This window comes from Staurois parvus, unplaced genomic scaffold (assembly GCF_062004578.1).
Source record: "Staurois parvus isolate SC_StPar_1 unplaced genomic scaffold, SC_StPar_1.0 ptg000151l, whole genome shotgun sequence".
NCBI classification, from domain to species: Eukaryota; Metazoa; Chordata; class Amphibia; order Anura; family Ranidae; genus Staurois; species Staurois parvus.
In genome coordinates this window covers 13,013,129-13,040,509 of record NW_028317947.1, presented here as the reverse complement: position 1 = coordinate 13,040,509, position 27,381 = coordinate 13,013,129, and the positions used below count along the sequence as shown (strand labels likewise).

At 44.5% G+C, this 27,381-nt stretch overlaps 1 protein-coding gene across 1 annotated transcript in view; it reads right to left on the bottom strand.

Moving 5' to 3' along the window:
- Positions 1-605: 605 nt before the first annotated feature.
- LOC149464491 (NXPE family member 4-like) overlaps positions 606-27,381 on the bottom strand; it is a 109,921-nt gene continuing 83,145 nt past the window's right edge. The window contains exons 3-7 of the mRNA XM_089674467.1: positions 12,417-12,520; positions 9,011-9,723; positions 5,637-5,698; positions 4,230-4,448; positions 606-1,433 (exon numbers count right to left, since the gene is read on the bottom strand). Coding sequence (XP_089530593.1) covers positions 898-1,433; positions 4,230-4,448; positions 5,637-5,698; positions 9,011-9,723; positions 12,417-12,506 — 1,620 coding nt within the window. The 5' untranslated portion in view covers positions 12,507-12,520 and the 3' untranslated portion in view covers positions 606-897. The remainder of the gene's footprint in view (positions 1,434-4,229; positions 4,449-5,636; positions 5,699-9,010; positions 9,724-12,416; positions 12,521-27,381) is intronic.

Genomic DNA, 27,381 nt, shown 5'->3' with positions numbered 1-27,381 from the left:
TCTCCTTGGCATAAATGCTTCTCCTCAGTACTGGTAGAATACTAGACAGTCTAGGGCCAGAAAGTTGAAGGCCATAAGGCAGGTCTTTTGGATGTCTGGGTACCTTGCACCAAGGACACCCACATGGAAGAAAAATATATTTTAAGTATATTTTTAAAATATTCTTCCCAAATATATTGCCATATATTTGAAATACTACAATTTTGGCTGTATTCAATATATTTAAAAAAAAATATATATATATATATATATATATATATATATATACACACACTTTATGTTGAAATGCATTTTTATTACAAAATATATGAAAAATATTTTTAAAAATACATTTTCAAATATACTGTATGTCTTTAAAAAAACATTTAATCTACATTTTTGGAATGTATTTACAAATATATGGAAAAATATATGTTAAAATGACTGTTTTATATTTTTATATGTTAAAAAATCTTAAGAATATATTTTATAAATAAATATTTGTAAAAATATTTTTCATATATTATGTAGCGCATTTCAACATGCAGAATATATATATATTTATATATATATATATATATATATATATATATATATATATATATATATATAGATAGATAGAAATATATTTTAGAATATATTGAATATGGCCAAAATTGTAGTATTTCAAATATATGTTAATATATTTGGGAAGATTTCAAATATATTTTTCTTCTATGTGTAGAGTGAGGAGGATTTCTACTAAAAGAAATAGAATCAACTCAAGGGACACATCATACTAACTGGAAGTCACGTCTCTTGTGCTGATTTTGTGTTTTTGCCTGTATTTGGGCTTTTAACGTTGCCCTGAGAGTTAAACAAGTATTTGTAATACTTCCATTTCTAGTAGCCTTGAACAGTAGCCAGTACCTTTCCTACCTAGCAAATATACGTTAAAAACATATATATTTGGTCTTTGACAACATTTTCTGGAGGATAAGCATTTTCTGTATTGTAGGCTGTGGTCATGTCCCAAGCATCGACCACACCAACCTGAAGATCCCTGAAGATGTCCTTCACTATAAGATACTGAACATATCCATGGAAGTCACTGAATCTCTCGGCATTTATATTCGTCTCTCTGGTGTTCTCTGTTTTAATGATAACCTTTGTGTCCGGACTCCGTAAGAAGAGACGTTCCAAAGCTTTGCGCACGTTAATAACTCTTTTGATGAAGAGGTGGATGGGGAAAGGTCTGAAGTGTTGGCCCAGGCAGATAACGACGACATAGTGTGGAGCTCCATCCAGATAGTCTATTTGCTCACTTACATAATGGTCATCTTTTACTAAGTAAAACCGACTTGCAACAAATGGATGGCTGTGCTTCTTCCACTGTAGCTTGATGTTCCCCTGCAGATCAACTGATAACATCATAGTCTCCAATCCCTCTCGATGTAGATCAAATCGTTTCAATCCTGGTTTGAAAAAACACAAAAAAGTGCATGGTTTAAACGGTGTTTGAACCTTGAGGGTACCTGTGCTTTTTTAGTGATTGTACAAACAGGATCTAAAATCTTAAATGAAAAAAATAAATGTCTTCCTTCTGGATCACAATGCCTTGCATATAAAACCCTTTAAAGCAGAAGTCCAAACTAAGGACATCTGGAAACAGCAAAGAATTACTGTGGAGGATGGCTCTGGATTAAGACTCGGTTCACACCTATGTGGTTTGCGTTTGTTCCATTTCTGCAGTGGTTTTTGCGCACTATATGCTTTTCTGCAGCATCTCCATTGAAGTCTATAGAACCAAAAATGCAATGTTTTGTGTTTAAAAAAAGTTCTCGACCCTTTCCAAAAAAAGCACCAGGTGAAAATGCGGAGATGTGACCCTGTCCCATAGCAAATCATGTTAAATGGACTACTGTGCATTTCTGCAAAACGCTGCAGAAACAGGCGTGAACCTAGACGAAAGGTGAATGTTCTGTGCCACCAATATGTATTTTTTATGTTGTTGTATTGAACTGTATCTGGTTACTATTCTTCTGATGTATGCTGACATCTAGTGGTGGTTTTAGGCCACTATAACAATGTTTATGTGATTTGGTATCTCCTGCTGTCCTCCCCTCCTGTTCAGTCCTAGCAAAACCCTCTCTGTTTGTCCTATTTTCCCTCAGTTATTGCTTTTACACCTGAGCTGAGTATCATTTTGCAGGTTTTGTTTTTTAGCAGTCATACAGGCATGTGTAGCATGATGGCGCCGACCAAGCAGGAGCTCCATAGTCACCTCACCGGTATATAGGGGGAGCGGAGTCTACAATAGTTTCAAGTCTTGTAAGCATGATATGAGCAAGGATGTCACTCACTCCTCTGTGACCAAGCCCCATGGGCAGGGCGAAACGCGTCGGTAGCCATGGCCGGAGCGATGGCTGAAGCCATTTTTACACTAGATTCCACAAGCGGTTAGAGTGGCATCCTTGCTCACATCAGTCATACAGGCAGTTTTACTAAATTTATCCAGTCTGAGATTTGAGCATTTTTTACTAATGTAAAAAAATATTTGATAAGTGTGTTTTTTTGCCTCTATTGATGTCTATCAGGACCAACAACACTGGAATCTTGAAGCTCATGTACTTACACGTTACAATCTTCAAGCGACACCACGCTCAAGTGTGAAAAGGCACAAATGAAAAAAACAATGGGATTTTGAATGTGGAGCGTTTTGGAGCTTTGGGCCCAGGTGTGAATAGGGCCTTCGTTCTTCTCAGAGATCATTTTTGTTTTCTTCTACTTCAAAAGACTGGCAAAATATCTTCTGTACCGCCCTTATCAAAAGAAATATTGTGCTGGATTCAACTTCTGTGTCTTACTGAAGAGTTAGGCTGCATTTGGATGATGCCAAGTCAGCAGGTGGCCATACTATTTTGACAGACTGGGTCTATAGAGGTCAATGTATAAAGCAGTGGTCTCAAAACTGCGGCCCGGGGGCCAGATGAGGCCCTTTGCTTGCATAAATCCGGCCCTTGGGGCACTTTTACTCCCTCTGATAAAATACACTATTTCTCCCACTGACACCAACAATGGGGCATGATTCCTACTACTGACGTCAATAACAGGACATTATTTCTCCCATTGACACCAATGATGGGGCACTATTCTACCCAATGACAATAATGATGGGGCACTATTCCTCCCACTAACACCAATGATGGGGCACTATTCCTCCCACTAACACCAATGATGGGGCACTATTCCTCCCACTGACACCAATGATGGGGCACTATTCTACTCAATGACAACAATGATGGGGCACTATTCTACCCAATGACAATAATGATGGGGCACTATTCCTCCCACTGACACCAATGATGGGGCACTATTCTTCCCACTGACACCAATGATGGGGCACTATTCCTCCCACTGACACCAATGATGGGGCACTATTCCTCCCACTGACACCAATGATGGGGCACTATTCCTTTCATTAACACCAACACTGAGGCAATATTTCTCCCACTGACAACAACAATGGGGCACTATTCCTCCCACTGACACCAATGATGGGGCACTATTCTACTCAATGACACCAATGATGGGGCACTATTCCTTCCACTGTCACCAATGATGGGGCACTATTCCTTCCACTGACACCAACAATGGGGCACTATTCCCTTCATTAACACCAACACTGAGGCAATATTTCTCCCATTGATAACAACGATGGGGCACTATTCCTCCAACTGACACCAGCAATGGGGCACTATTCTTTCTGCTAACACCAACACTGGAGCACTATTTCCCCCACTGACACCAACACTGGGGGACTATTCCTCCCACTGACACCAAAGATGGGGCACTATTCCTTGCCCTAATACCAAAGATGCACTTTTTACTCCCACTGATGCCAGGACAATTTCTCTCCCAATGGCCACAGTTCGGCCCCCCTAAAGTCTGAAGGACAGTAAACTGGCCCTTTGTTTAGAAAGTTTGGAGACCCCTGGTATAAAGCAATAATAACTTTAATACGTAGTGTCAATGCATAAAGCCACATTTGAAACAGAACAGTAAATATTGCAGCAAAAAATGATTTTTTCTTTTCAAGAGAGTGCACAAAGCAAAAGTGATGTAAAAAACGAATATAACAGAAGGCAGCAGATTTCTTATTAGATTTTTGACTATTCTGGGTTACTTGCATATTTCTGCTTTTATAATTGAAGTATTGTAAAATATATTTTATATTTGAGCAACTGCATGAAATAACACTTTATTATTACCTTTAAATGTTTTTTCTAAGTACAGATACCATTGTTGTACAGTAGAGTCCCCCATGAGATATATCATCTTGTCTTTTAAACAGGCGTACATTTGTTCATGGAGTGTGAAGTTGGCGATGTGGCAGAACACGGGTCTCCATTGATTTTGTAACACAAATCCGCTGGGAAATGGAGGTACCATCCCAATCTTGCATTGTTCTAGAGGTGGAGGAGGAGATTCTGTGAAAATAGAAGTCAAAATAAATAATGGTGACCTGTCTTACCTGCCACAGGATTTGTAGTTATGTTCTTATAGTCTCATGATCCGAAGACACCAGCCAGACTGATCTGAAGACCCCTGCCAGACTGATCTGAAGACCCTTGCCAGACAACATAGTCTGTCCCTAATGGAAACTGCAAGTACTATGGACAATGGGGATGCTGTGCAAGGATATAGATTCTGTAGCCTAATGTTGTCTCTTTGCCATCCATATTTGAGGACAGATTGAAAGGGATTTTTCTTTAATGACCACTGGCAGGTTTAGGCCCCCGTTGGATCCATGAGGCTGCTCTCTGGGAGGAAGAAAAATACACATGCACGCCAGGTCTTCCAGAGAGCAATCCAATTCTTTATTCACAATTTCCTCCTTATATATGGTAAGTTGTAACAGGAGAACATAGAATGGAATTTCACTGAGTAATTTGTTAAGGCTATGTACATGACATCTGAAACAATTCATATCTCCTCCACTCTTCCTACCACCCCATCCCCCACAGCTATCTCCTCCTGTGCCACCACCCCCTCCCTCCTAGATTGTAAGCTCGAAAGAGCAGATACAGATATATCACATTGTATTGGTATTGTTCTGTCACATGCTCTGTCCCCCTTTGTAATGTACAGCGCTGAGCGAACTATTGGCGCTTTATAAATACTGTATAATAATAATAATAATATCGCACAGATCTTGAATCAATTACAAGAAACCAATGGTATTTTCCCTTAAAGCAGAAGTGGTTAACTTTTAACTGTATCATAGCAGAAGCAGGTGCTGTTAGTACAAATAAATAATTGGTTACTTTTCATGCTTTGAGCAAAGATAGATTTAAAGGATGAGTGGCTGCTGTTCTATAGCACGTAACTGACACACACACAACTATACATTTGATTATCTAGAAAAAATATAAAATAGAGAAGCAAAATGGAGTATATATATAAAAAAAACAGAATGTAGGGCGAGGAACATACATTTCCCTTCACAGATGGAACGGTTGAGACCCTATAGAGGATGTTGGATAAAAAAGAAAAAAGAAATTCACCCTAAGTTACAGCAGGACTAACCCTGAGTGGAGGTGTCCTCTGAAAACAAATGTAATTGTTAAAAATGTACTCTTTAAAAATTTTTTTGTAATATTTGAAGGACTACTCACCTGTACATGAATACACGCTAATGGATTCAAAGTTATTTGGGATTTTAGTATAAACATCGCCCCTGAAAAAAAATGTAATTAGTGTATTTTATTGGAATTCACCATAATTCATAGAAATACTTTCTTATTTATGTAATATTAAAAGGTTGTAGTATGTAACCTTTTTAGAACCAACACATAATTTTTTTAAATCGAAGTTATTTATAAATCTTATTAAATGCCATTTATTTACATGTTCATTAATTTTTTTTCTTTGCAGTATATAAAAGAGGTATTAGGAGTACTTTGCTTGTGATTAACAGCTGATTTGTAATGTAAGTACATATTTTAGATGAGGGAGCACAGAGAATGTTAAAGGGCAACTACAGTGCACCCCTGGGTTGCTAGAATGCAGGTGGCTCTTGCTTACTAATATCATTGGTTGCTAGAATGCAGGTGGCTCTTGCTGCCTTGTGTCCTTGGTTGCTAGAATAGAATGCAGGTGGCTCTTGCTGCCTAGTGTCCTTGGTTGCTAGAATGCAGGTGGCTCTTGCTGCCTAGTGTCCTGGGTTGCTAGAATGCAGGTGGCTCTTGCTGCCTAGTGTCCTGGGTTGCTAGAATGCAGGTGGCTCTTGCTGCCTAGTGTCCTTGGTTGCTAGAATGCAGGTGGCTCTTGCTGCCTAGTGTCCTGGGTTGCTAGAATGCAGGTGGCTCTTGCTGCCTAGTGTCCTTGGTTGCTAGAATGCAGGTGGCTCTTGCTGCCTAGTGTCCTTGGTTGCTAGAATGCAGGTGGCTCTTGCTGCCTAGTGTCCTTGGTTGCTAGAATGCAGGTGGCTCTTGCTGCCTAGTGTCCTGGGTTGCTAGAATGCAGGTGGCTCTTGCTGCCTAGTGTCCTTGGTTGCTAGAATGCAGGTGGCTCTTGCTGCCTAGTGTCCTTGGTTGCTAGAATGCAGGTGGCTCTTGCTGCCTAGTGTCCTTGGTTGCTAGAATGCAGGTGGCTCTTGCTGCCTAGTGTCCTGGGTTGCTAGAATGCAGGTGGCTCTTGCTGCCTAGTGTCCTTGGTTGCTAGAATGCAGGTGGCTCTTGCTGCCTAGTGTGTCTGATTGCTAGAATGCAGGTGACTCTTGCTGCCTAGTGTGTCTGGTTGCTAGAATGCAGGTGACTCTTGCTGCCTAGTGTGTCTGGTTGCTAGAATGCAGGTGACTCTTGCTGCCTAGTGTGTCTGGTTGCTAGAATGCAGGTGGCTCTTGCTGCCTAGTGTGTCTGGTTGCTAGAATGCAGGTGGCTCTTGCTGCCTAGTGTGTCTGGTTGCTAGAATGCAGGTGACTCTTGCTGCCTAGTGTCATTGGTTGCTAGAATGCAGGTGACTCTTGCTGCCTAGTGTCATTGGTTGCTAGAATGCAGGTGACTCTTGCTGCCTAGTGTGTCTGGTTGCTAGAATGCAGGTGACTCTTGCTGCCTAGTGTCATTGGTTGCTAGAATGTAGATGGCTCGTGCTGCCTAGTGTCCTTGGTTGCTAGAATGCAGGTGGCTCTTGCTGCCTAGTGTCATTGGTTGCTAGAATGTAGATGGCTCGTGCTGCCTAGTGTCATTGGTTGCTAGAATGCAGGTGGCTCTTGATGCTTATTGTCCTGGGTTGCTAGAATGCAAGTGGCTCTTGCTGCCTATTGTCTCTGGTTGCTAGAATGCAGTTGGCTCTTGCTGCCTAGTGTTGTTGGCTGCTAGAATGCAGATGGCCCAAGATGCTTAGGACATGAGCTTGTGACTTACCCACATGCCCCTATTCTTCTGCAGCCAATCAGAGCATGGCCTTCACTCCCACTGCTGCAATGCTCAATGTGGTCTTTAAAGGGGTGACCGTCCAATCAGCATATGACAAGGGGAGGTGCTGCGCGGGGACCTGGCCTATCTGATTTACCAAAAGAAAACAGGCACTTCACTTAGAGGAGTTTTCACTTTACATGGGATTTTTCCCTTAGTCAAGTCAATGAGAAAAGCCAATCATGTGCAATCACAGGTATTCTTAACAAAGTGAATTTACTAAGCAAAAGCATTATCCTTTATGGGGCCGATATGTTCTGACTTTGCCTTTTTACTATAAATATATTTTAAATTTGGGGGGATTCGTTTTATTATCCGCAACTATGTGTCTTTCACAGTCTATTTTCGCTGCCCTGATCGTGCTGTTATATTTCCTATTGCATTTTTTGTAGTGTTGGAAAGCTGAATATGTCCTCTCTGTTTTACATTTTTTTAAAGTGTTACTAAACCCAGGACCCTGCATTCACTATATCTGGTCTCCCACAGTACACAGAGCATGGAAATGCAATTATTTTAGCAAATATAAACTGCTAATTACCTTTTCTCATCAGCAGTTAGAGCAGTCTTGTGACTTCAGCAGAGCACTGGTTAAAGCTTGTAGGAGGAGTTTTATTTCTGCTCTAGGAGGATGCAAAACCCCTGACCTCTGTCTGGACAGTGCTGATTAGCCCTGTGCTGATCACATGCACCCTCCCAAGGAAAGAAAAACCTATCTAGCAATACACACTAAACTGAGCATGTGCAGAGGGGCTGTGGGTTCAGTCTGGGGGGGGCAGAGAAGTCGGGATCAAACAGCCATTGATCAAACAGCCATTGTACACAATGCAGAGGATTACCACATAGAAGAAAAATATATTTGAAATATAATTTAAAAATATTCTTTCCAAATATATTGACATATATTTGAAATGCTACAATTTTGGCCATATTCAATATTATTTCAAAATATATTTCAATAAATACAGTATATATACAGTATATATTGAAATATATTTTGAAATATATTGAATATAGCATTTCAAATATATGTCAATATATTTGGAAAGAATATTTTTAAAATATATTTAAAATATATTTTTCTTCCATGTGGGAATGCAGGGAGCATTCTAATAGAAGGAGATATCAGAGCAAAAAAGGGAAGAGCTCATCAGTGTGTTGCTTCTACTTTCACTGTCTGTGCAGGAGACGTAAAAAAAGTGAAAGTGCAGCACAGAAAGAACAAATCTCCTCCCTTGTCAGAGAGGGCAGTTCTGTGTGGCAGAGTTGTGTAAATCTCAGGACTGGATAGTCAGAAATACAAAAAGCAGTTCCTACATATTTATTTCATCTATGAATTTAGTTGTTTGCTTGAAGTTCAGCTTTAAATTTCTTGGTCAAAGTTGTGTAAAATTTTGTAAATTTGTAAAATTTGGTGTAATCCTGTCTAAAATTTAATTTTATGTCTATGCCCCTGAAAGCCACTTCAAAGTGCTGATGTTTTCCCTGCCATTCAAAAAATACACATTGCATTAATTCCTTTGTATATGTTTTTTGTTCACAGAAATGGAAAACATTTCCATTGCATATGTACTGACCTGTTCAGGAGAGATTTTTCAAGTGTGCTAAGAAAGGAGAGACTGCTGTTGAAAGACTGAAGGTATATTAATGACCTACAATCGAATGATTCTGGTTTAGCGCAGTAAAATGTCTCATTATATTCTTCCTTTCTATATTCACATATTTCCTTCTTTGTATTCACTTGGAATCCACATTCAGACTTCACTTGATGAGTTCCATTCGTAAAAGTCCCTATGAAGTAAATGAGGTCATAGCCCCAGTTCCTCGCTCTCCACAATGCCGAAACAGCCTCACTTGGATGGTAGAGGACCAATGAGAAGAAAACCTTTCCTTCCCAAAATAAAGTGAAATAGACATGATAGGTTCCATTATTAAAATCTTCAATTCTCCCAGAAGCCGCAGCTTGGAGATCTGGAGAAAAGATCCTAGCTCTTATGAAGTCTCCTCCATATGATTTTCTGTTACCCAAATAGTCAAACATCTCAATCTGGACAATTATCGTCTCTCCAACACAGTACTTTTTTCTTGGGTTCAATATGGTGGCTCTGCTCTCCTTAGCACTGGTGGTGTGGTTCGTGTGGGTGAACGTGATGGAAGGAATCAAGATAGAAATGTTTTTGAAGATGAGAGAAGCTTGAATTTCATCCTCTAATGAGAAGCTGGCAATTGTTACAATTTCTTTGCTATGGTTTACAGTTGTATTGCTGGATTGTGGGACTGCACATGAGTTCTGGAATGAATAAAATAGTAATAAATAACAGTTTAAAGTGCTCAAGGTTTTGAGGAAAATATATGCTGCAATGGGGTGGACAGGGGGGATTTAATATTTGGGGAGATAAAGCCCAACTCCAGGTTCTCCCCCCCCCCCATAAAGTTTGCCACACACTGTAAAATGAAATATATTTTAATTTACTCACCTTTTTCTAAAATCTCAGGGTTCTCTTTTTCTTCAGATCTTTTCCTGGTGGTGGGAATTTCTCAGCATAAAGCACCACTAATATAATGAAGTCAGGGACCCTGTATCATGTATAGTATCTGTATCATTATACTGTGCTTGCAAGCTGCCTTCTCCAGGGGCGGGTCCATGACACCCAGCACCCACTGTGTGTCCTCAGTCTTCTGGGTGTCATGCAAACTGGAAGACTGAGGACATCCTGTGGCAGAGAAGAGGTATTGAGAGGGACAAAGCCAGAGAGGTGAGGAGTATTGCAGCCAGAGCTGTTTTAGGGCTTTCAACCATGGCAGATCTTTCTTAAAAAACAGAAGCTGAAAAGCATATTGCCACTGAAGTTCACCTAATGCAGCTTCCTGTGATTTATGTAGCCATGATCAGTGGCGTCCCTAGGGGGGTGCAGGGGGTGTGGGCTGCACTGGGTGACACCATCACAGGGGGTGCAGGATGCCAGCACAGTGACAGCTGCCCCCACCCGGTGTAGCAGTAAAATGAGTATCCCCTGAAGCAACTGCACATGTGCCGATCACCTGCTCTGTGCTAAAGTAGGAGATCGGCTTCTTCGGCCTGAAACCGACACATGCGCAGTTGCTTCAGGGGATACATATCTTCACAGGATACTCATTTTACCGCTCTCTGGAGGGGTGACACCACGTGTTACCGCATTGGGTGACGCTAACTCTAGGGACGCCTCTAGCCACGATACTGCACTCTTCAGAATTCAAAGAAGTGTTGTCACGTCACCACAACTGGCGTGGTTATCAGTATTTTAACTGCTGATCGGGGCAGTTGACAACTCATGGGGCCCCCGGGCAATAGGGGATAATGGGGCCCCTGTGTCCTTGCCCAAACTCAATAAAGCCTATGAAAAAGGTACCAGGGGCATCTCATGGGGCCCCCTACTGGCTGTGCCCGAGTTTCCAAATGGTCAGTCCGCCCCTGCTGCTGATTCACAAACATGTAGCTTCTAGCTTGTGAAATCAGCACCTAACAACATCTAGTCATCCACTGTTTTCTGGATAGACAGCACTGCCTCCATTGCTGAATCCCTCTTACTGTGAGCTGCAGTGTCTGGGAGGGGGAGACACAAATAAGGGAGAAGTCGGGGAGGGCAAAGGAAATTTTTTTATGGGGCTTGAACATCACATAGTAATTGGTTTTGAGATTTGTTTAGATTGTCATACTGGAACCTTTTGTAGCACCCTCTAGTGTGCTACTAGAATAGTGTAGAGTATTATAGGGCAAAATCATTGTGGAGGACTAATGGTAGTTGTGTGAGTCATGTGATTGAGGTCGGGTTATTGCAAGTCAACTGGATGACTTAGGTTGTGGCTCTATCAAAACATAAAAATAATACAGCGCAAAAATTATAACAAATAATAATCATACCATCAGTGATAAAAAAAAATATAAAATAATAATAAAGTCCACTGTCCCAAGTTAAAAATAGTGAAAAAAAGTGTTTCAATAAAAAAAAACAGTGCCAAAGGAAACTCAATGTTCCCACACCATCCGTAATCACCATCCGGTAAAGTCCACACGTACCAAATATGATGGACTCTATCGCCTCCTCGTGGCTCTGTGGGACCATGGGACATCTGTAAGAAGGAAGGGGTGGAGGCCCAATCTTCATATTCATGGGGGTTCTGGCCAGTACCAGGTTTGGAGGCCCTGGTAGAGAGGTGGACTGGCCTTAAAATATGGGAGAGTCAGGATGACAGGAGAATCGGGTGGAAGATGGAGTGCTGAGGAGACGGTGTCTAGGAGGGGTCCCCTAGGTCTGGGGGGGGGGCAGCCTCTAGGCTAGGCACAGGCTGGCTCAGGAGGATACATTCTGTGGAGAGGCATGCATAGGATCAGGCCTGGAGCAGCAGTGGGTGAAGAGGACAATGTCAGTACAGCAGTACACTCTGGGATCTACAAGGGGAAAGACTGCCACACGTAGCAAACTTTCTAAGGACAGCATTGAGCTCAGTCCTTCATCCTTGTCCCTGGAGATCTTCCAAGAAGCCAGGAGGGCTGGTAGAGCTTGCAGGCTGTGGGGATGGAAGCAACTCTGTAGAGGAAGAGTAGACATCCCTGCATGTAGCTATGGGAAGTAAAGTGATTTTTGAGGGCTGCTAGTTCCTCACCCATAAAGGGCATCTGCCACTGATCATCAAGGACTGACGGCTTTCAGGAAAAGAACAGTCCAGGAGCTGCTTTGTACATAGGAAGGAAGTGTCCCCCTTCCAATGTTTCAAGTCAAATTGGGCATCCCATAATCCCTATTCCCCGTCCAAGTTGAGTTCCCCTAATAAAACAACAAAACCAAGCTCATGGACTGGTCATTGTCTTTGCAAGTCTGTGTGAAAATACCTGTTGCCTGGCTGTGTGGAGGGAGGCTTAGGGATACCCAAAACACAGTGGCCCTCACGAGGGTAGCGCTACACTTTATATGTACTTTAATAATTTAGGTAATTAGTACTTACCGTTGTTAAGCGATGCACTCCAAAGCCTATTAGGAAGATGCTAAGTAATGCGACAGCCAGAAAAAACTTTTGCATCCATGTAGTGGTCATCACAGCTTCATGAGCTGAAAGAAATAGGTTGCTTCTGTTATTCTGCGCCACCTTATTACCTAAATTAGAAATATCACAATTAGAGATGAGCGAATCGAAGTAGGCGAAGTGGAATTCGTTTCGAATATTAGGAAAATTTCGATTCGCGACGAATCCGAAAATTAGCAGACTTCGGATGCGCGAATCGAAATTTTTCCAAAAATGGCGGCGACATGTGCGGCGACGGAGCGGGGATCTCTGGGAAGGCGCGCAGACAAGGCGCGCTGACCCATAATGCATTCATTCATGACATGTGATCGCATTAGCCAATCAGCAGCCAGCCAGCCAGCACTGTGTAATGGTCGAGCTATAAATTGCGGCCATTTTAGAATTCTCCATTTGCCTCCAGTCATTCAAGAGAGGCAGACCTGGCTGTATTGAGGGAGAGAGTTAGGGACACAGAAACGTTACTTAGGGCCACAGAAACGTTACTTAGGGCCACAGAAACGTTACTTAGGGCCACAGAAACGTTACTTAGGGACACAGAATTGTTACTCAGGGACAGACACAGAATTGTTACTGAGGGACACAGAATTGTTACTCAGGGACAGACACAGAATTGTTACTCAGGGACAGACACAGAATTGTTACTCAGGGACAGACACAGAATTGTTACTGAGGGACACAGAATTGTTACTGAGGGACACAGAATTGTTACTGAGGAACACAGAATTGTTACTCAGGGACAGACACAGAATTGTTACTGAGGGACACAGAATTGTTACTGAGGGACACAGAATTGTTACTCAGGGACAGACACAGAATTGTTACTCAGGGACAGACACAGAATTGTTACTCAGGGACAGACACAGAATTGTTACTCAGGGACACAGAATTGTTACTGAGGGACACAGAATTGTTACTCAGGGACAGACACAGAATTGTTACTGAGGGACACAGAATTGTTACTGAGGGACACAGAATTGTTACTCAGGGACAGACACAGAATTGTTACTCAGGGACAGACACAGAATTGTTACTGAGGGACACAGAATTGTTACTGAGGGACACAGAATTGTTACTCAGGGACAGACACAGAATTGTTACTCAGGGACAGACACAGAATTGTTACTCAGGGACAGACACAGAATTGTTACTCAGGGACAGACACAGAATTGTTACTGAGGGACACAGAATTGTTACTGAGGGACACAGAATTGTTACTGAGGGACACAGAATTGTTACTGAGGGATAGACACAGAATTGTTACTCAGGGACAGACACAGAATTGTTACTGAGGGACACAGAATTGTTACTGAGGGACACAGAATTGTTACTCAGGGACAGACACAGAATTGTTACTCAGGGACAGACACAGAATTGTTACTGAGGGACACAGAATTGTTACTGAGGGACACAGAATTGTTACTCAGGGACAGACACAGAATTGTTACTCAGGGACAGACACAGAATTGTTACTGAGGGACACAGAATTGTTACTGAGGGACACAGAATTGTTACTGAGGGACACAGAATTGTTACTCAGGGACAGACACAGAATTGTTACTCAGGGACAGACACAGAATTGTTACTCAGGGACAGACACAGAATTGTTACTGAGGGACACAGAATTGTTACTGAGGGACACAGAATTGTTACTGAGGGACACAGAATTGTTACTCAGGGACAGACACAGAATTGTTACTGAGGGACACAGAATTGTTACTGAGGGACACAGAATTGTTACTGAGGGACACAGAATTGTTACTCAGGGACACAGAATTGTTACTCAGGGACATAGAATTGTTACTCAGGGACACAGAATTGTTACTCAGGGACAGACACAGAATTGTTACTAAGGGACACAGAATTGTTACTGAGGGACACAGAATTGTTACTCAGGGACACAGAATTGTTACTGAGGGACACAGAATTGTTACTGAGGGACACAGAATTGTTACTCAGGGACAGACACAGAATTGTTACTGAGGGACACAGAATTGTTACTGAGGGACACAGAATTGTTACTCAGGGACACAGAATTGTTACTCAGGGACAGACACAGAATTGTTACTGAGGGACACAGAATTGTTACTGAGGGACACAGAATTGCTACTCAGGGACAGACACAGAATTGTTACTGAGGGACACAGAATTGTTACTCAGGGACACAGAATTGTTACTGAGGGACACAGAATTGTTACTCAGGGACACAGAATTGTTACTGAGGGACACAGAATTGTTACTCAGGGACACAGAATTGTTACTCAGGGACACAGAATTGTTACTGAGGGACACAGAATTGTTACTGAGGGACACAGAATTGTTACTCAGGGACACAGAATTGTTACTCAGGGACACAGAATTGTTACTCAGGGACAGACACAGAATTGTTACTGAGGGACACAGAATTGTTACTGAGGGACACAGAATTGTTACTCAGGGACAGACACAGAATTGTTACTCAGGGACAGACACAGAATTGTTACTGAGGGACACAGAATTGTTACTCAGGGACACAGAATTGTTACTCAGGGACACAGAATTGTTACTCAGGGACACAGAATTGTTACTCAGGGACAGACACAGAATTGTTACTCAGGGACACAGAATTGTTACTCAGGGACACAGAATCGTTGAATTAAAGAGTATGTCAGACAACATGCAGAGGAGTGGCAGAGGAGGCAATGTTTTAGGAGCGAGCAGACGTGGCAGCAGAGGAAGGGGTCAAGGCAGCACTAGTCGCAGCCAGAGGCCAGTGCTCCCTGTGTCATCCAGCGGTCGTGTCTCCACCGACAACCCTGCCGTCATCGATTGGTTGGCTTGGTCGTCTTCCTTTTCCCAGGTCACCTCTGACACCTACAGCCAACGGTCGGTGGGTACGTCAGACACAACCGTTAGTTGGCATGGCCCGGGAGCAAGCCCACTGAAATCACGTTTCCTCTACCTGCCCCTGTCCTTTGGTGTTCCCTCACCAAGCGAAGTATCGCATGCTGTGGGCTCAGCCCCACTCTGCAGTGAGGAAGAGCTAACAGAGGGCGGTCAGGAACGGGGGGAGACATCCGCCTCTTCAGCAGCCAGGCGAAGAAGTAGTGGCGAGGAGAGTGGCTCGGTAGCCGGTCTAGAGACAGGTCTGTCTCCTGACCCACACGCAGCCGAGGGGGCTAGTAGTGAGGCGGAGACCCTAATTGATGATGATGAGGCTGATCGCACTTGGCAGCCTCGTCGTCATCAGGCTATTGCTTCCGCATCATCAGGAGAAGAGGGTGGCAGCTTGGCAGCGAGCAAAACAGTCGGTGGGTTGCCCAGGAGGCAGCAGGGTCGCAGCAGTGTCAGTGGAGGCAAACGGCCACGGAGTAGAGCACCAGCTCCACTGCAGCCTACCACCACGGCCAGTAGTGGTGCCGGTGTGCACGGAGGAAGTAGCAGTCAGCCAGTGAGGAGTATCGGGGGCAAAGTTTCCTACTCGGCGGTGTGGCAATTTTTCGTCAAGCCGCCCGAGGAAGTAAACGTAGCCGTATGTCGACTATGTGGCCAGAAATTCAAGCGTGGCCAGGGGGCCCATGTTGGGACTACAGCGTTGCGGCAGCATATGCAGCGTCGCCATTTGGTGGCCTGGGAAAACCGTGATAAAGATACGGCGGTTCTGCCTGCCCCAGCCCCCGCTCCATCACCCGCTCCGTTACTTGCTCCGTCACCCGACGTCAATCGCCCTCTATCAGCCAGTCAAGGCTCCAACACCTCTGCTGAGGGGAGTTGTCGCTCGTTGGCATCTTCCGCTCGTTCAGATGCTCCTTCTCCTGCTACTCCTCTTCACGGATTCCGTCAGCAGTCTTTCTTGGAATCCGTTTCCAAGAGACAACAGTTTGCGAGCACGCACCCGACGGTGCAAAAGCTGAACGTCCTCCTGTCCAAGTTGCTGGTGCTGCAGTCCCTCCCTTTCCAAGTGGTGGACTCAGCACCTTTCCGAGAAATGAAGTGCCAAGCCGTCATTTCTTCGCCAAAAAGGCAGTGCCAGCCCTGCATTCACATGTAGAAGAGATGGCGGGCCAGTCTTTGAGCATGTCGGTCTCTGCCAAAGTGCACGGCAGCGCCGACGTGTGGAGCTGTAACTACGGTCAGGGACAGTACATGTCATTTACGGCCCACTGGGTGAACGTGGTGCCGGCACAGCCGCACCAGCAACTTGGACAGGTCACGCCGCTTTTGCCTCCACGTTTGCACGTCCTTGGTCCACAAAAGATGTCTGCCTCTACCACCTCTTCTTCCGCCGTGTCCTCAGCCGCCATCCCCGTGCCAAGTCCCATCACCCGACCGGCATATCACATGTGCAGGGCGCAACGGTGTCAAGCTGTGCTGCACCTGGTATGCCTTGGCGAACGTAGTCACACAGGGGAGGAACTTCTGAGTGTAATGAACAGAGAAATCGACAGATGGCTGTCTCCGCGCAAACTGAAAATCGGAACCATGTTGACCGACAACGGAAAGAACATGGTGTCTGCTCTGCGTCAAGGAAGGTTGTGCCATGCGCCATGCATGGCTCACGTGTTCAATCTGGTTGTCAAGCGGTTCCTAAAATCCACCATCCCACTGCAAGACATCCTTAAAATGTCACGTAAACTTTGCATGCATTTCAGCCATTCCTACACCGCAAAGCACACCCTCCTTGAGCTGCAGTGGCAGAACGGAATTCCACAGCATCGCCTGATCTGCGACGTTGCAAGAAGGTGGAATTCAACCCTACACATGTTAGACCGCCTTTACGAACAGCGAAAGGCCATCACCGATTTCCTGATGTTACAAGCGGATAAAGGTACTCCCCTGTGTAACTTCGATGTCCGCCATTGGCAGCTCATGCGTGACACCTGCCGCTTGCTCAGGCCCTTTGAGGAGGCCACGCTATTCGTGAGTCGGCAGGACTATGGGATGAACGACGTCATTCCTCTGTTGCACGTCCTGGAACAAATGCTGTTAACAATGGCTGGTCAGGGTGCGGTAGACGTGGCGCACAGATCTCAACGCCACATGACCCCTGTGGGGGCAGGACAGGAAGAAGAGGAGGAGGTAGAGGAGGACATTTGTGCTCAGGAATTATTGAGTGAAATGGGTGGTTTTTCCACTCAGCGGACAGGAGTGGAGGAGCAGGAGCATGTGGTAGAGGAGGAGGAGGAGACAGAGGACCCAGACGCACCGTGGCAGTATGCTGTGGAGATGGAGGCAGGGAGTCCCTCGCATTCCTTGGCACAAATGGCCCATAGCATGCTCGGTTGCTTGCGTAGCGACAGCCGAATAATAACCATCAGACAGAGGGATGACTTTTGGCTGTCCACCTTGTTGGACCCTCGCTACCGTTCAAAAATGGTGGCCTTTTTCACACCTGCTGAGAGGGAGGCCAAAATAACGTACTATAAAAACCACCTATGTAGTCAGTTGGTCTCTGCCTTTCTGCGCCAACGTCCATCCTCAGACACTGTGGGCCCTGTGCGCTCGCGTTCCGCTGCCATGGCAGCAGGGGAGCGGTGGGGTGGTAGGAGCAGTGGCAGCTCCACCAGCAGCGGCTGCCTCAGTCTGCAGTCGATGATGAGTAGCTTTCTTCACCAGCGCAGTGAGGAAACTACTAACCAGCCGCAGCAGCAGCAGCATCAGGTGGACCTGGAGCAGGACCTCAAACAACAGGCTTGGGCCTACTTGGACAGCACCCTGCCAACCGAGGTAGACAATCCCCTTGACTACTGGGCAACGAAACTTGACCTTTGGCCCCAACTAGCTGAATTTGCCCTTGAAAGGCTGTCATGCCCGGCCAGTAGCATGGCATCGGAGCGCGTGTTTAGTGCGGCAGGAGGTATTGTAACTCCGCGGAGGACACGACTGTCCACCCAAAGTGTGGAGAGACTCACGTTTGTGAAAATGAATCAGGCGTGGATTAGTCTGGATTTCAAACCACCAGTTCCTGACACAACTGACTAAATCCGCCATGAATCATGCCCCAAACATGTGCCACTTTCAGGTCTCCTCACACTGCTGGTGTGTTCCATTTTTTGTCATAGGGTGCTGGCAGATTACGGGCCTCCCATTGCTGCTTCCAGGCCCGTAATCTGCCATGGGCCCCCGTACCGCCTCCTCATGCTGCTGCCAGGTCCAGAGTCTCTCATGGGTCCCTGTACGGCCTCCCATTGCTGCTGTCTCCATCGCCACACTCTGCCATGTGCCACTTTCAGGTCTCCTCACACTGCTGGTGTGTTCCATTTTTTGTCATAGGGTGCTGGCAGATTACGGGCCTCCCATTGCTGCTGCCAGGCCCGTAATCTGCCATGGGCCCCAGTACCGCCTCCTCATGCTGCTGCCAGGACCAGAGTGTCTCATGGGTCCCTGTACGGCCTCCCATTGCTGCTGTCTCCATCGCCACACTCTGCCATGTGCCACTTTCAGGTCTCCTCACACTGCTGGTGTGTTCCATTTTTTGTCATAGGGTGCTGGCAGATTACGGGCCTCCCATTGCTGCTGCCAGGCCCGTAATCTGCCATGGGCCCCAGTACCGCCTCTTCATGCTGCTGCCAGGTCCACAGTGTCTCATGGGTCCCTGTACGGCCTCCCATTGCTGCTGTCTCCATCGCCACACTCTGCCATGTGCCACTTTCAGGTCTCCTCACACTGCTGGTGTGTTCCATTTTTTGTCATAGGGTGCTGGCAGATTACGGGCCTCCCATTGCTGCTGCCAGGCCCGTAATCTGCCATGGGCCCCCGTACCGCCTCCTCATGCTGCTGCCAGGTCCAGAGTCTCTCATGGGTCCCTGTACGGCCTCCCATTGCTGCTGTCTCCATCGCCACACTCTGCCATGTGCCACTTTCAGGTCTCCTCACACTGCTGGTGTGTTCCATTTTTTGTCATAGGGTGCTGGCAGATTACGGGCCTCCCATTGCTGCTTCCAGGCCCGTAATCTGCCATGGGCCCCCGTACCGCCTCCTCATGCTGCTGCCAGGTCCAGAGTCTCTCATGGGTCCCTGTACGGCCTCCCATTGCTGCTGTCTCCATCGCCACACTCTGCCATGTGCCACTTTCAGGTCTCCTCACACTGCTGGTGTGTTCCATTTTTTGTCATAGGGTGCTGGCAGATTACGGGCCTCCCATTGCTGCTGCCAGGCCCGTAATCTGCCATGGGCCCCCGTACCGCCTCCTCATGCTGCTGCCAGGTCCACAGTGTCTCATGGGTCCCTGTACGGCCTCCCATTGCTGCTGTCTCCATCGCCACACTCTGCCATGTGCCACTTTCAGGTCTCCTCACACTGCTGGTGTGTTCCATTTTTTCATAGGGTGCTGGCAGATTACGGGCCTCCCATTGCTGCTGCCAGGCCCGTAATCTGCCATGGGCCCCCGTACCGACTCCTCATGCTGTGACGTTGCAACAAGGTGGAATTCAACCCTACATATGTTAGACCGCCTTTACGAACAGCGAAAGGCCATCACAGATTCCTGATGTTACAAGTGGATAAAGGTACTCCCCTGTGTAACTTAGATGTCAGCCATTGGCAGCTCATGCGTGACACCTGCCGCTTGCTCAGGCCCTTTGAGGAGGCCACGCTATTCGTGAGTCGGCAGGACTATGGGATGAACGACGTCATTCCTCTGTTGCACGTCCTGGAACAAATGCTGTTAACAATGGCTGGTCAGGGTGCGGTAGACGTGGCGCACAGATCTCAACGCCACATGACCCCTGTGGGGGCAGGACAGGAAGAAGAGGAGGAGGTAGAGGAGGACATTGGTGCTCAGGAATTATTGAGTGAAATGGGTGGTTTTTCCACTCAGCGGACAGGAGTGGAGGAGCAGGAGCATCTGGTAGAGGAGGAGGAGACAGAGGACCCAGACGCACCGTGGCAGTATGCTGTGGAGATGGAGGCAGGGAGTCCCTCGCATTCCTTGGCACAAATGGCCCATAGCATGCTCGGTTGCTTGCGTAGCGACAGCCGAATAATAACCATCAGACAGAGGGATGACTTTTGGCTGTCCACCTTGTTGGACCCTCGCTACCGTTCAAAAATGGTGGCCTTTTTCACACCTGCTGAGAGGGAGGCCAAAATAACGTACTATAAAAACCACCTATGTAGTCAGTTGGTCTCTGCCTTTCTGCGCCAACGTCCATCCTCAGACACTGTGGGCCCTGTGCGCTCGTGTTCCGCTGCCATGGCAGCAGGGGAGGGGTGGGGTGGTAGGAGCAGTGGCAGCTCCACCAGCAGCGGCTGCCTCAGTCTGCAGTCGATGATGAGTAGCTTTCTTCACCAGCGCAGTGAGGAAACTACTAACCAGCCGCAGCAGCAGCAGCATCAGGTGGACCTGGAGCAGGACCTCAAACAACAGGCTTGGGCCTACTTGGACAGCACCCTGCCAACCGAGGTAGACAATCCCCTTGACTACTGGGCAACGAAACTTGACCTTTGGCCCCAACTAGCTGAATTTGCCCTTGAAAGGCTGTCATGCCCGGCCAGTAGCGTGGCATCGGAGCGCGTGTTTAGTGCGGCAGGAGGTATTGTAACTCCGCGGAGGACACGACTGTCCACCCAAAGTGTGGAGAGACTCACGTTTGTGAAAATGAATCAGGCGTGGATTAGTCTCGATTTCAAACCACCAGTTCCTGACACAACTGACTAAATCCGCCATGAATCATGCCCCAAACATGTGCCACTTTCAGGTCTCCTCACACTGCTGGTGTGTTCCATTTTTTGTCATAGGGTGCTGGCAGATTACGGGCCTCCCATTGCTGCTTCCAGGCCCGTAATCTGCCATGGGCCCCCGTACCGCCTCCTCATGCTGCTGCCAGGTCCAGAGTGTGTCATGGGTCCCTGTACGGCCTCCCATTGCTGCTGTCTCCATCGCCACACTCTGCCATGTGCCACTTTCAGGTCTCCTCACACTGCTGGTGTGTTCCATTTTGTCATAGGGTGCTGGCAGATTACGGGCCTCCCATTGCTGCTGCCAGGCCCGTAATCTGCCATGGGCCCCTGTACCGCCTCCTAATGCTGCTGCCAGGTCCAGAGTGTGTCATGGGTCCTTGTACGGCCTCCCATTGCTGCTGTCTCCATCGCCACACTCTGCCATGTGTCACTTTCAGGTCTCCTCACACTGCTGGTGGGTTCCATTTTGTCATAGGGTGCTGTATGGCCTCCCATTGCTGCTGCCTCCATCGCCACACTGTGGCTCCACACTCTGGTTTTGGCCCCGTGACTGCCCAAATGAGTGAAGTGTGCGGTGATTCTAAGATCGACGGCACTCATCTGCAAGGCATACTGACTGACAGTATTATTTCTCTTCCCCAGCAGACTCCAAGGGCATTTAAATTAAAGGTACAGTGTTCTGCACTAATATGAAGGCTCTCTGAAGCCTAGAAACACCCTTTTATAAGTTAAATTCGCAGCGAATATATTCGCATCAAATCGAATTTATTCCTCGAATTCGCCGAATCAGCCGAATCGAATTTTTGAATACTTCGCTCATCTCTAATCACAATCTTACAGTTGCAGTTATTCCTTTCTGACCTGCATTTGGCAAACTTCAGGCAGGTTTTGTATTCCCATAGACTCGAATGGGAATACAAAACCAATTTAAAGCGAACAAAAAAGCCTGTTGATCCAGGACCTTACGTATACAGGAAGCAGTTCCCGCATATGTATTATTCAATCAGATCATCTTTATTAAACTTTTCTTTTTCTTTTCCATTTTCAAAAAAACATTCACACAATTCACATTAAACAAACTTTTAACTCCAGTTATTTTAATATTTAATAGCCTACAATATATGTTTACCAGCAGACACAGACTCCATTCTCCCTCTTGAAACCATATCCCCCCAAACGTCTTGAATTAAATTATATACAGGCGTACCTCGGTTTACGAATGCCTCGGGTAACGTAATTTTTGGTTTACGAATGAAAATCCATTGAAAATAATGCCTTGGTGTATGGATTTTTTTCGCAATACAAAGCAAGTTTCCCCAGTATGCATTGCGCCTGGGAGGTTTATAGCGCCGGCCCCGTGCCTTTAAAGTACACTTTATAAAGAGTTTTGAACGGGTAAGAATTTTTTTACTTTTTTCTGACCTCCGGAACGGAATAATTGGTTTTCAATGCATTTACAAATTTTTTTCGCAATACGAAGCAAGTTTCCCCAGGATGCATTGCGCCTGGGAGGTTTATAGCGCCGGCCCCGTGCCTTTAAAGTGCACTTTATAAAGAGTTTTGAACAGATAAGACTTTTTTTCTTTTTACTTTTTTCTGACCTCCAGAACGGATTCATTGGTTTTCAATGCATTTACAAATTTTTTTTGCAATACGAAGCAAGTTTCTCCAGGATGAATTACGCCTGGGAAGTTTATAGCGCCGGCCCCGTGCATGCTGGAGTCTGTGGGTAGCACGTGGCGTCGAGTGTGGAGGTGTCAGAGTGGTTTTTGCATCGAGTTTGGGAGCCATTCTGGAAATATTTAATCATGTTCCTGTACAGTATTTATGCCTTTAAAGTGCACTTTATAAAAAAATTTTAACAGCGAAGACTGTTTTTTTACCTTTTTCTGACCTCTGCAACGACTTAACTGGTTTTCAATGCATTTACAAATTAATTTTTAATCATGTCCCTGTACAGTATTTATGTCTTTAAAGTGCACTTTATAAAGAGTTTTAAACAGATAAAATACTTTTATTTTACTTTTTTCTTACCTCCAGAACGCATTCATTGGTTTTCAATGTATTGCTATAGGAAACCGCATTTCGGTTTACAAATTTTTCGCAATACGAAATGTTCTGGAGAACGCATTGAATTGATAAACCGAGCTATGCCTATACTACAAATAATTAAATGATTTTTCTATTATTTAAATACGCTTTCTAAATGAGAAATTTAGAATTAGTTATTCGACTTTCTAAATGCAATATATCCTTTGAACGCTATTTGTATCTGTGACAACTCCATACTTTCCATCCAATAATTTCCACTTACTTTGATCCCTCAACTACTAAGTGTCCCGCCCTCAATATTATGTACCAAAAAAAAAGAAAATACCCTCTTATGTGCTGTGTATGTATAATGATTTTATACAAAGGTACTTTCATTCTTTGTTACATTTTGTGCAGTAAGATCTGTAGACTGAGAGCTCATTTTCAATGTATGAACCTTCAGCTTCTATGTGATCCCTACATCATAGTTGATAAAGTGATTGCATGATCAGGAATCCCATAAATAAATAGTGTAGCGCTCAAAATAAATAAATATTGACTATAAATAGGTGACCAATTCATATAATGCAATCTATAAAATAATCCAAAATATCATAAAATAAAATTATATATATAATAATAAATAACTGTGTATCATGTAAGACTTAAGTGATCACACTCTAAATCAATCAAGTGTCTAAAGAAAATTATGAATAAATGATAAAATATTGTGCTTATACATGGAAAAATAGTGACCAGGTTGTAATGCAACCTATATAAAGATAAAAAGTGCTATAGTGCCAAAATAGTGCAAAAAACGTTTGTCCACTCTTTCAAAAAATCAGTTGAAAACAATGTCCATCTGGTGATAAATATAATCATGCAATGTGTGGTGATTAATAGCCAATTGGTGATTTGTGCCGAAATCTTCTCCTAATGGTGGCTAAATTTCCTCCTCACCTCCTCCCAGTGACCCCTAGGGGCCAGCAGGCTTGCAGGATCACCCTGGATCCTTAATTCAAATAGGCCAGCAGCTTCCCTCCTTCATTGGATCTCTTTGTGGGGCTCCTATTTCCCCTACTCAGCCAAGGTGTCTCTGAAGAACAGTGGCTCACCAATCCAGTGAGCCAAGAAAGAAAACACCCTCTAAGTGCAGTATTAAATGACTCCTTTATTAAAAGTATTGAGTAGTCACACTCACATTTCCTGGCAATCCTCCCTCCTCACCGATGTGTGGGTACACTGCATGTGAATGGGACTTCCTAGGTGTAGCAAGATGGCGTCGCACGCCGGAAGTGCGTCACCACTCACCGGAAACTGCGGACTCGCGAACCTACGCGTTACGTCACTGTCTGCTCGTGACTTCCTCGGGGTATACCCCGAGGAAGATACCCCAAGGAAGTCAGTACCCCCCAATGTCAGAATGTCCGCCGCAGTCCCGCAGTCGCTGATCGCCCCCATAAGTCACTGATCGCCGCCATAAGTCGCTGATCACCGCCATTATTAGTATAAAAAAAAAACTAAAAATCCCAGTATCTTTCCCGCCATTTGTAAACGCTATAACTTTCACGTAAACCAATTAATTTACACGTGTTGGGTTTTTCTTTTTTAGCAAAGACATGTCGCAGAATGCATTTTGGCAGAAATTTATGACTAAATTTGATTTTTGCATTTTTTTTTTACTGGACATGTTTTATAGCAAAAAGTCCAAAATATTGTTTTTTATTCCTCAAAATTGTCAGGCTTTTTTTTTATAGCGCAAAAAATTAAAACCGCACAGGCAATCAAATACCACCAAAAGAAAGCTCAATTTGTGGGGAAAAAAAAGATGTGAATTTCATTTATGTACCGTATTGCATGACCGCGCAATTGTCCGTTAAACTAGCACAGCGCTGTATAGCAGAAAAATGGCGTAAATTGCAGTATCTATACCATAGTTTGTAGACGCTATAACTTTCACACAAAGCAATCAATATACACTTATTGGGATTTTTTTTTACCAAAAACATGTAGCAGAATACATTTTGGCCTAAATTTATAACCAACTTTGAGTTTACTATATATTTTTTATAGCTGAAAGTAAAAAATATTGTTTTTCTTCAAAATTTTTGGCCTTTATTTGTTTATAGCGTGAAAAATAAAAAGCGGACAGGTGATCAAATACCACCGAAAGAAAGCTCTATTTGTGTGAAAAAAAGGACGTAAATTTCGTTTGGGTGCAGCATTGCATGACCGCGCAATTATCAGTTGAATTAGTGCAGCGCCGAGTAGCAAAAAGAGGCGTGGTCATTAAGGGGGGTAAATCCTCAGGAGGGCAAGTGGTTAAAGGATAAGTTCACCTTTGATCACTTTTTTTTTAATTCCAGCTCCCCTATGTTCCAGTATAGCATTATGTACTTATTTTGTAGAAATGCAAAAGCTTTCCATTTTTTCTACTCATCTTCATGTCAGTGGCTAGATGGCTGTCCAAAAAGTGTCTCCATTACTTCTGCCTTACTTCCTGCAAAGCCTTCAGGTCATGACATAGGAAGGAGTTGACCAGCTGACCTCATTCGCACACCTCCTGCATCATCTACCCTCCTACCTCCCACCCTCTTCCAGGTGCATGAATATTAAATGAAAAGCAATCAATCCGCGATCACTGTTCTCACTAAATACACAGGCATCAATTTTTATTTTTCTACCTTAACTTTCATCTTGCATAGATCATCCCTTTGGCATTATATTCTGAGTGAACAGATGACAGACGAAGTGGATAGAGCCGTAGTATTGAAAACAGGAGAATTGTGTTCTGGGTACAATCTTTTTTAGATCTGCCATCAACTATGTAGTACAAGGATCTGCCTGATTGGATACAGAGTGATTGGGTAGATGGGTGGGTCCTCCTATTCCATATTTCTGGAAAACCTAAAGGAAATTGTACAGAGATTGTACAATCAGATTGCATTGTGTTAGGCCACATTTATACACCTAAAATGAACAAATTGCACTTTCAGTTGTTATGTTGGGTCCATATGGAACATTTGGAGATTGCAGTATTTGTTCACTTTGTGTCATAGGGTGTAATCTTCAAAAGGATTTCGCATCATTGCACATATGTTAGGTTTCAGATATTTGAGGGTGGGCCAACATTTTATTTTGGTTGCAGCAGTCTCTTATAGTTATTGCTTACACGGTTTCCATATTTTTGGCACATATAGCAGCACACGAGTTTACCCAACTTTTTTTTTTTAGTTTTTAATACATGAGCCTCCGGAAACGTAAGTAGATTACAGGAGGTGCTATGAGCAAAGATGACCCTGTGGTGACATGCGGTCCCTTTAAAGGGAAAGTCTTTTATTCATTGTTTTTTTTTTAATTTTGCAGAACGTTTGTAAATTATCAACAAATATTCTATACCTTTTTTCATTTTCCATTTACAAATAACATTTAACACCGCTACACCCTTACATAATAAATATATAAAAATTTATACAATAAAAAAAAATATATATATATATATATATACAGTTGCAAGAAAAAGTATGTGAACCCCTTGGGATTACGTGGAGTTTTGCATGAATTGGGCATAAAATGTGCTCTGAACGTCATCTAAGTCACAACAATAGAAGAACAAAGTCTGCTGAACATAATACTACACAAACATTAGATGTTGCCATGGTTTAATTGCACATAACATGTAAACATTCACAGTGCAGGGAGGAAAAAGTATGTGAACCTTTGGACTTAATAACTGGTTGACCCGCCTTTGGCAGCAATAACCTCAACCAAACATTTCCTGTAGTTGCAGATCAGACCTGCACAACGATCTGGAGTCATTTTGGACCACTCCTCTTCACAAAACTGTTTCAGTGTAGCAATATTCTTGGGATGTCTGGTGTGAATCGCTCTCTTAAGGTCATGCCACAGCATTTCAATTGGGTTGAGGTCAGGACTCTGACTGGGCCACTCCAGAAGGCGTATTCTGTGCTGTTGCAGCCATTGTTTTGTTGAATGACTTGTATGCTTTGGGTCATTGTCCTGTTGCATCACCCATCCTCTACGGAGCTTCAGTTGGCGGACAGATGGTCATACGTTTTCCTGCAAAATGTCTTGATAAACTCTGGAATTCATTTTCCCATCAATGACAACACTCCGTCCAGGCCCTGAGGCAGCAAAGCAGCCCCAAAGCATGATGCTCCCTCCGCCATGTTTCACA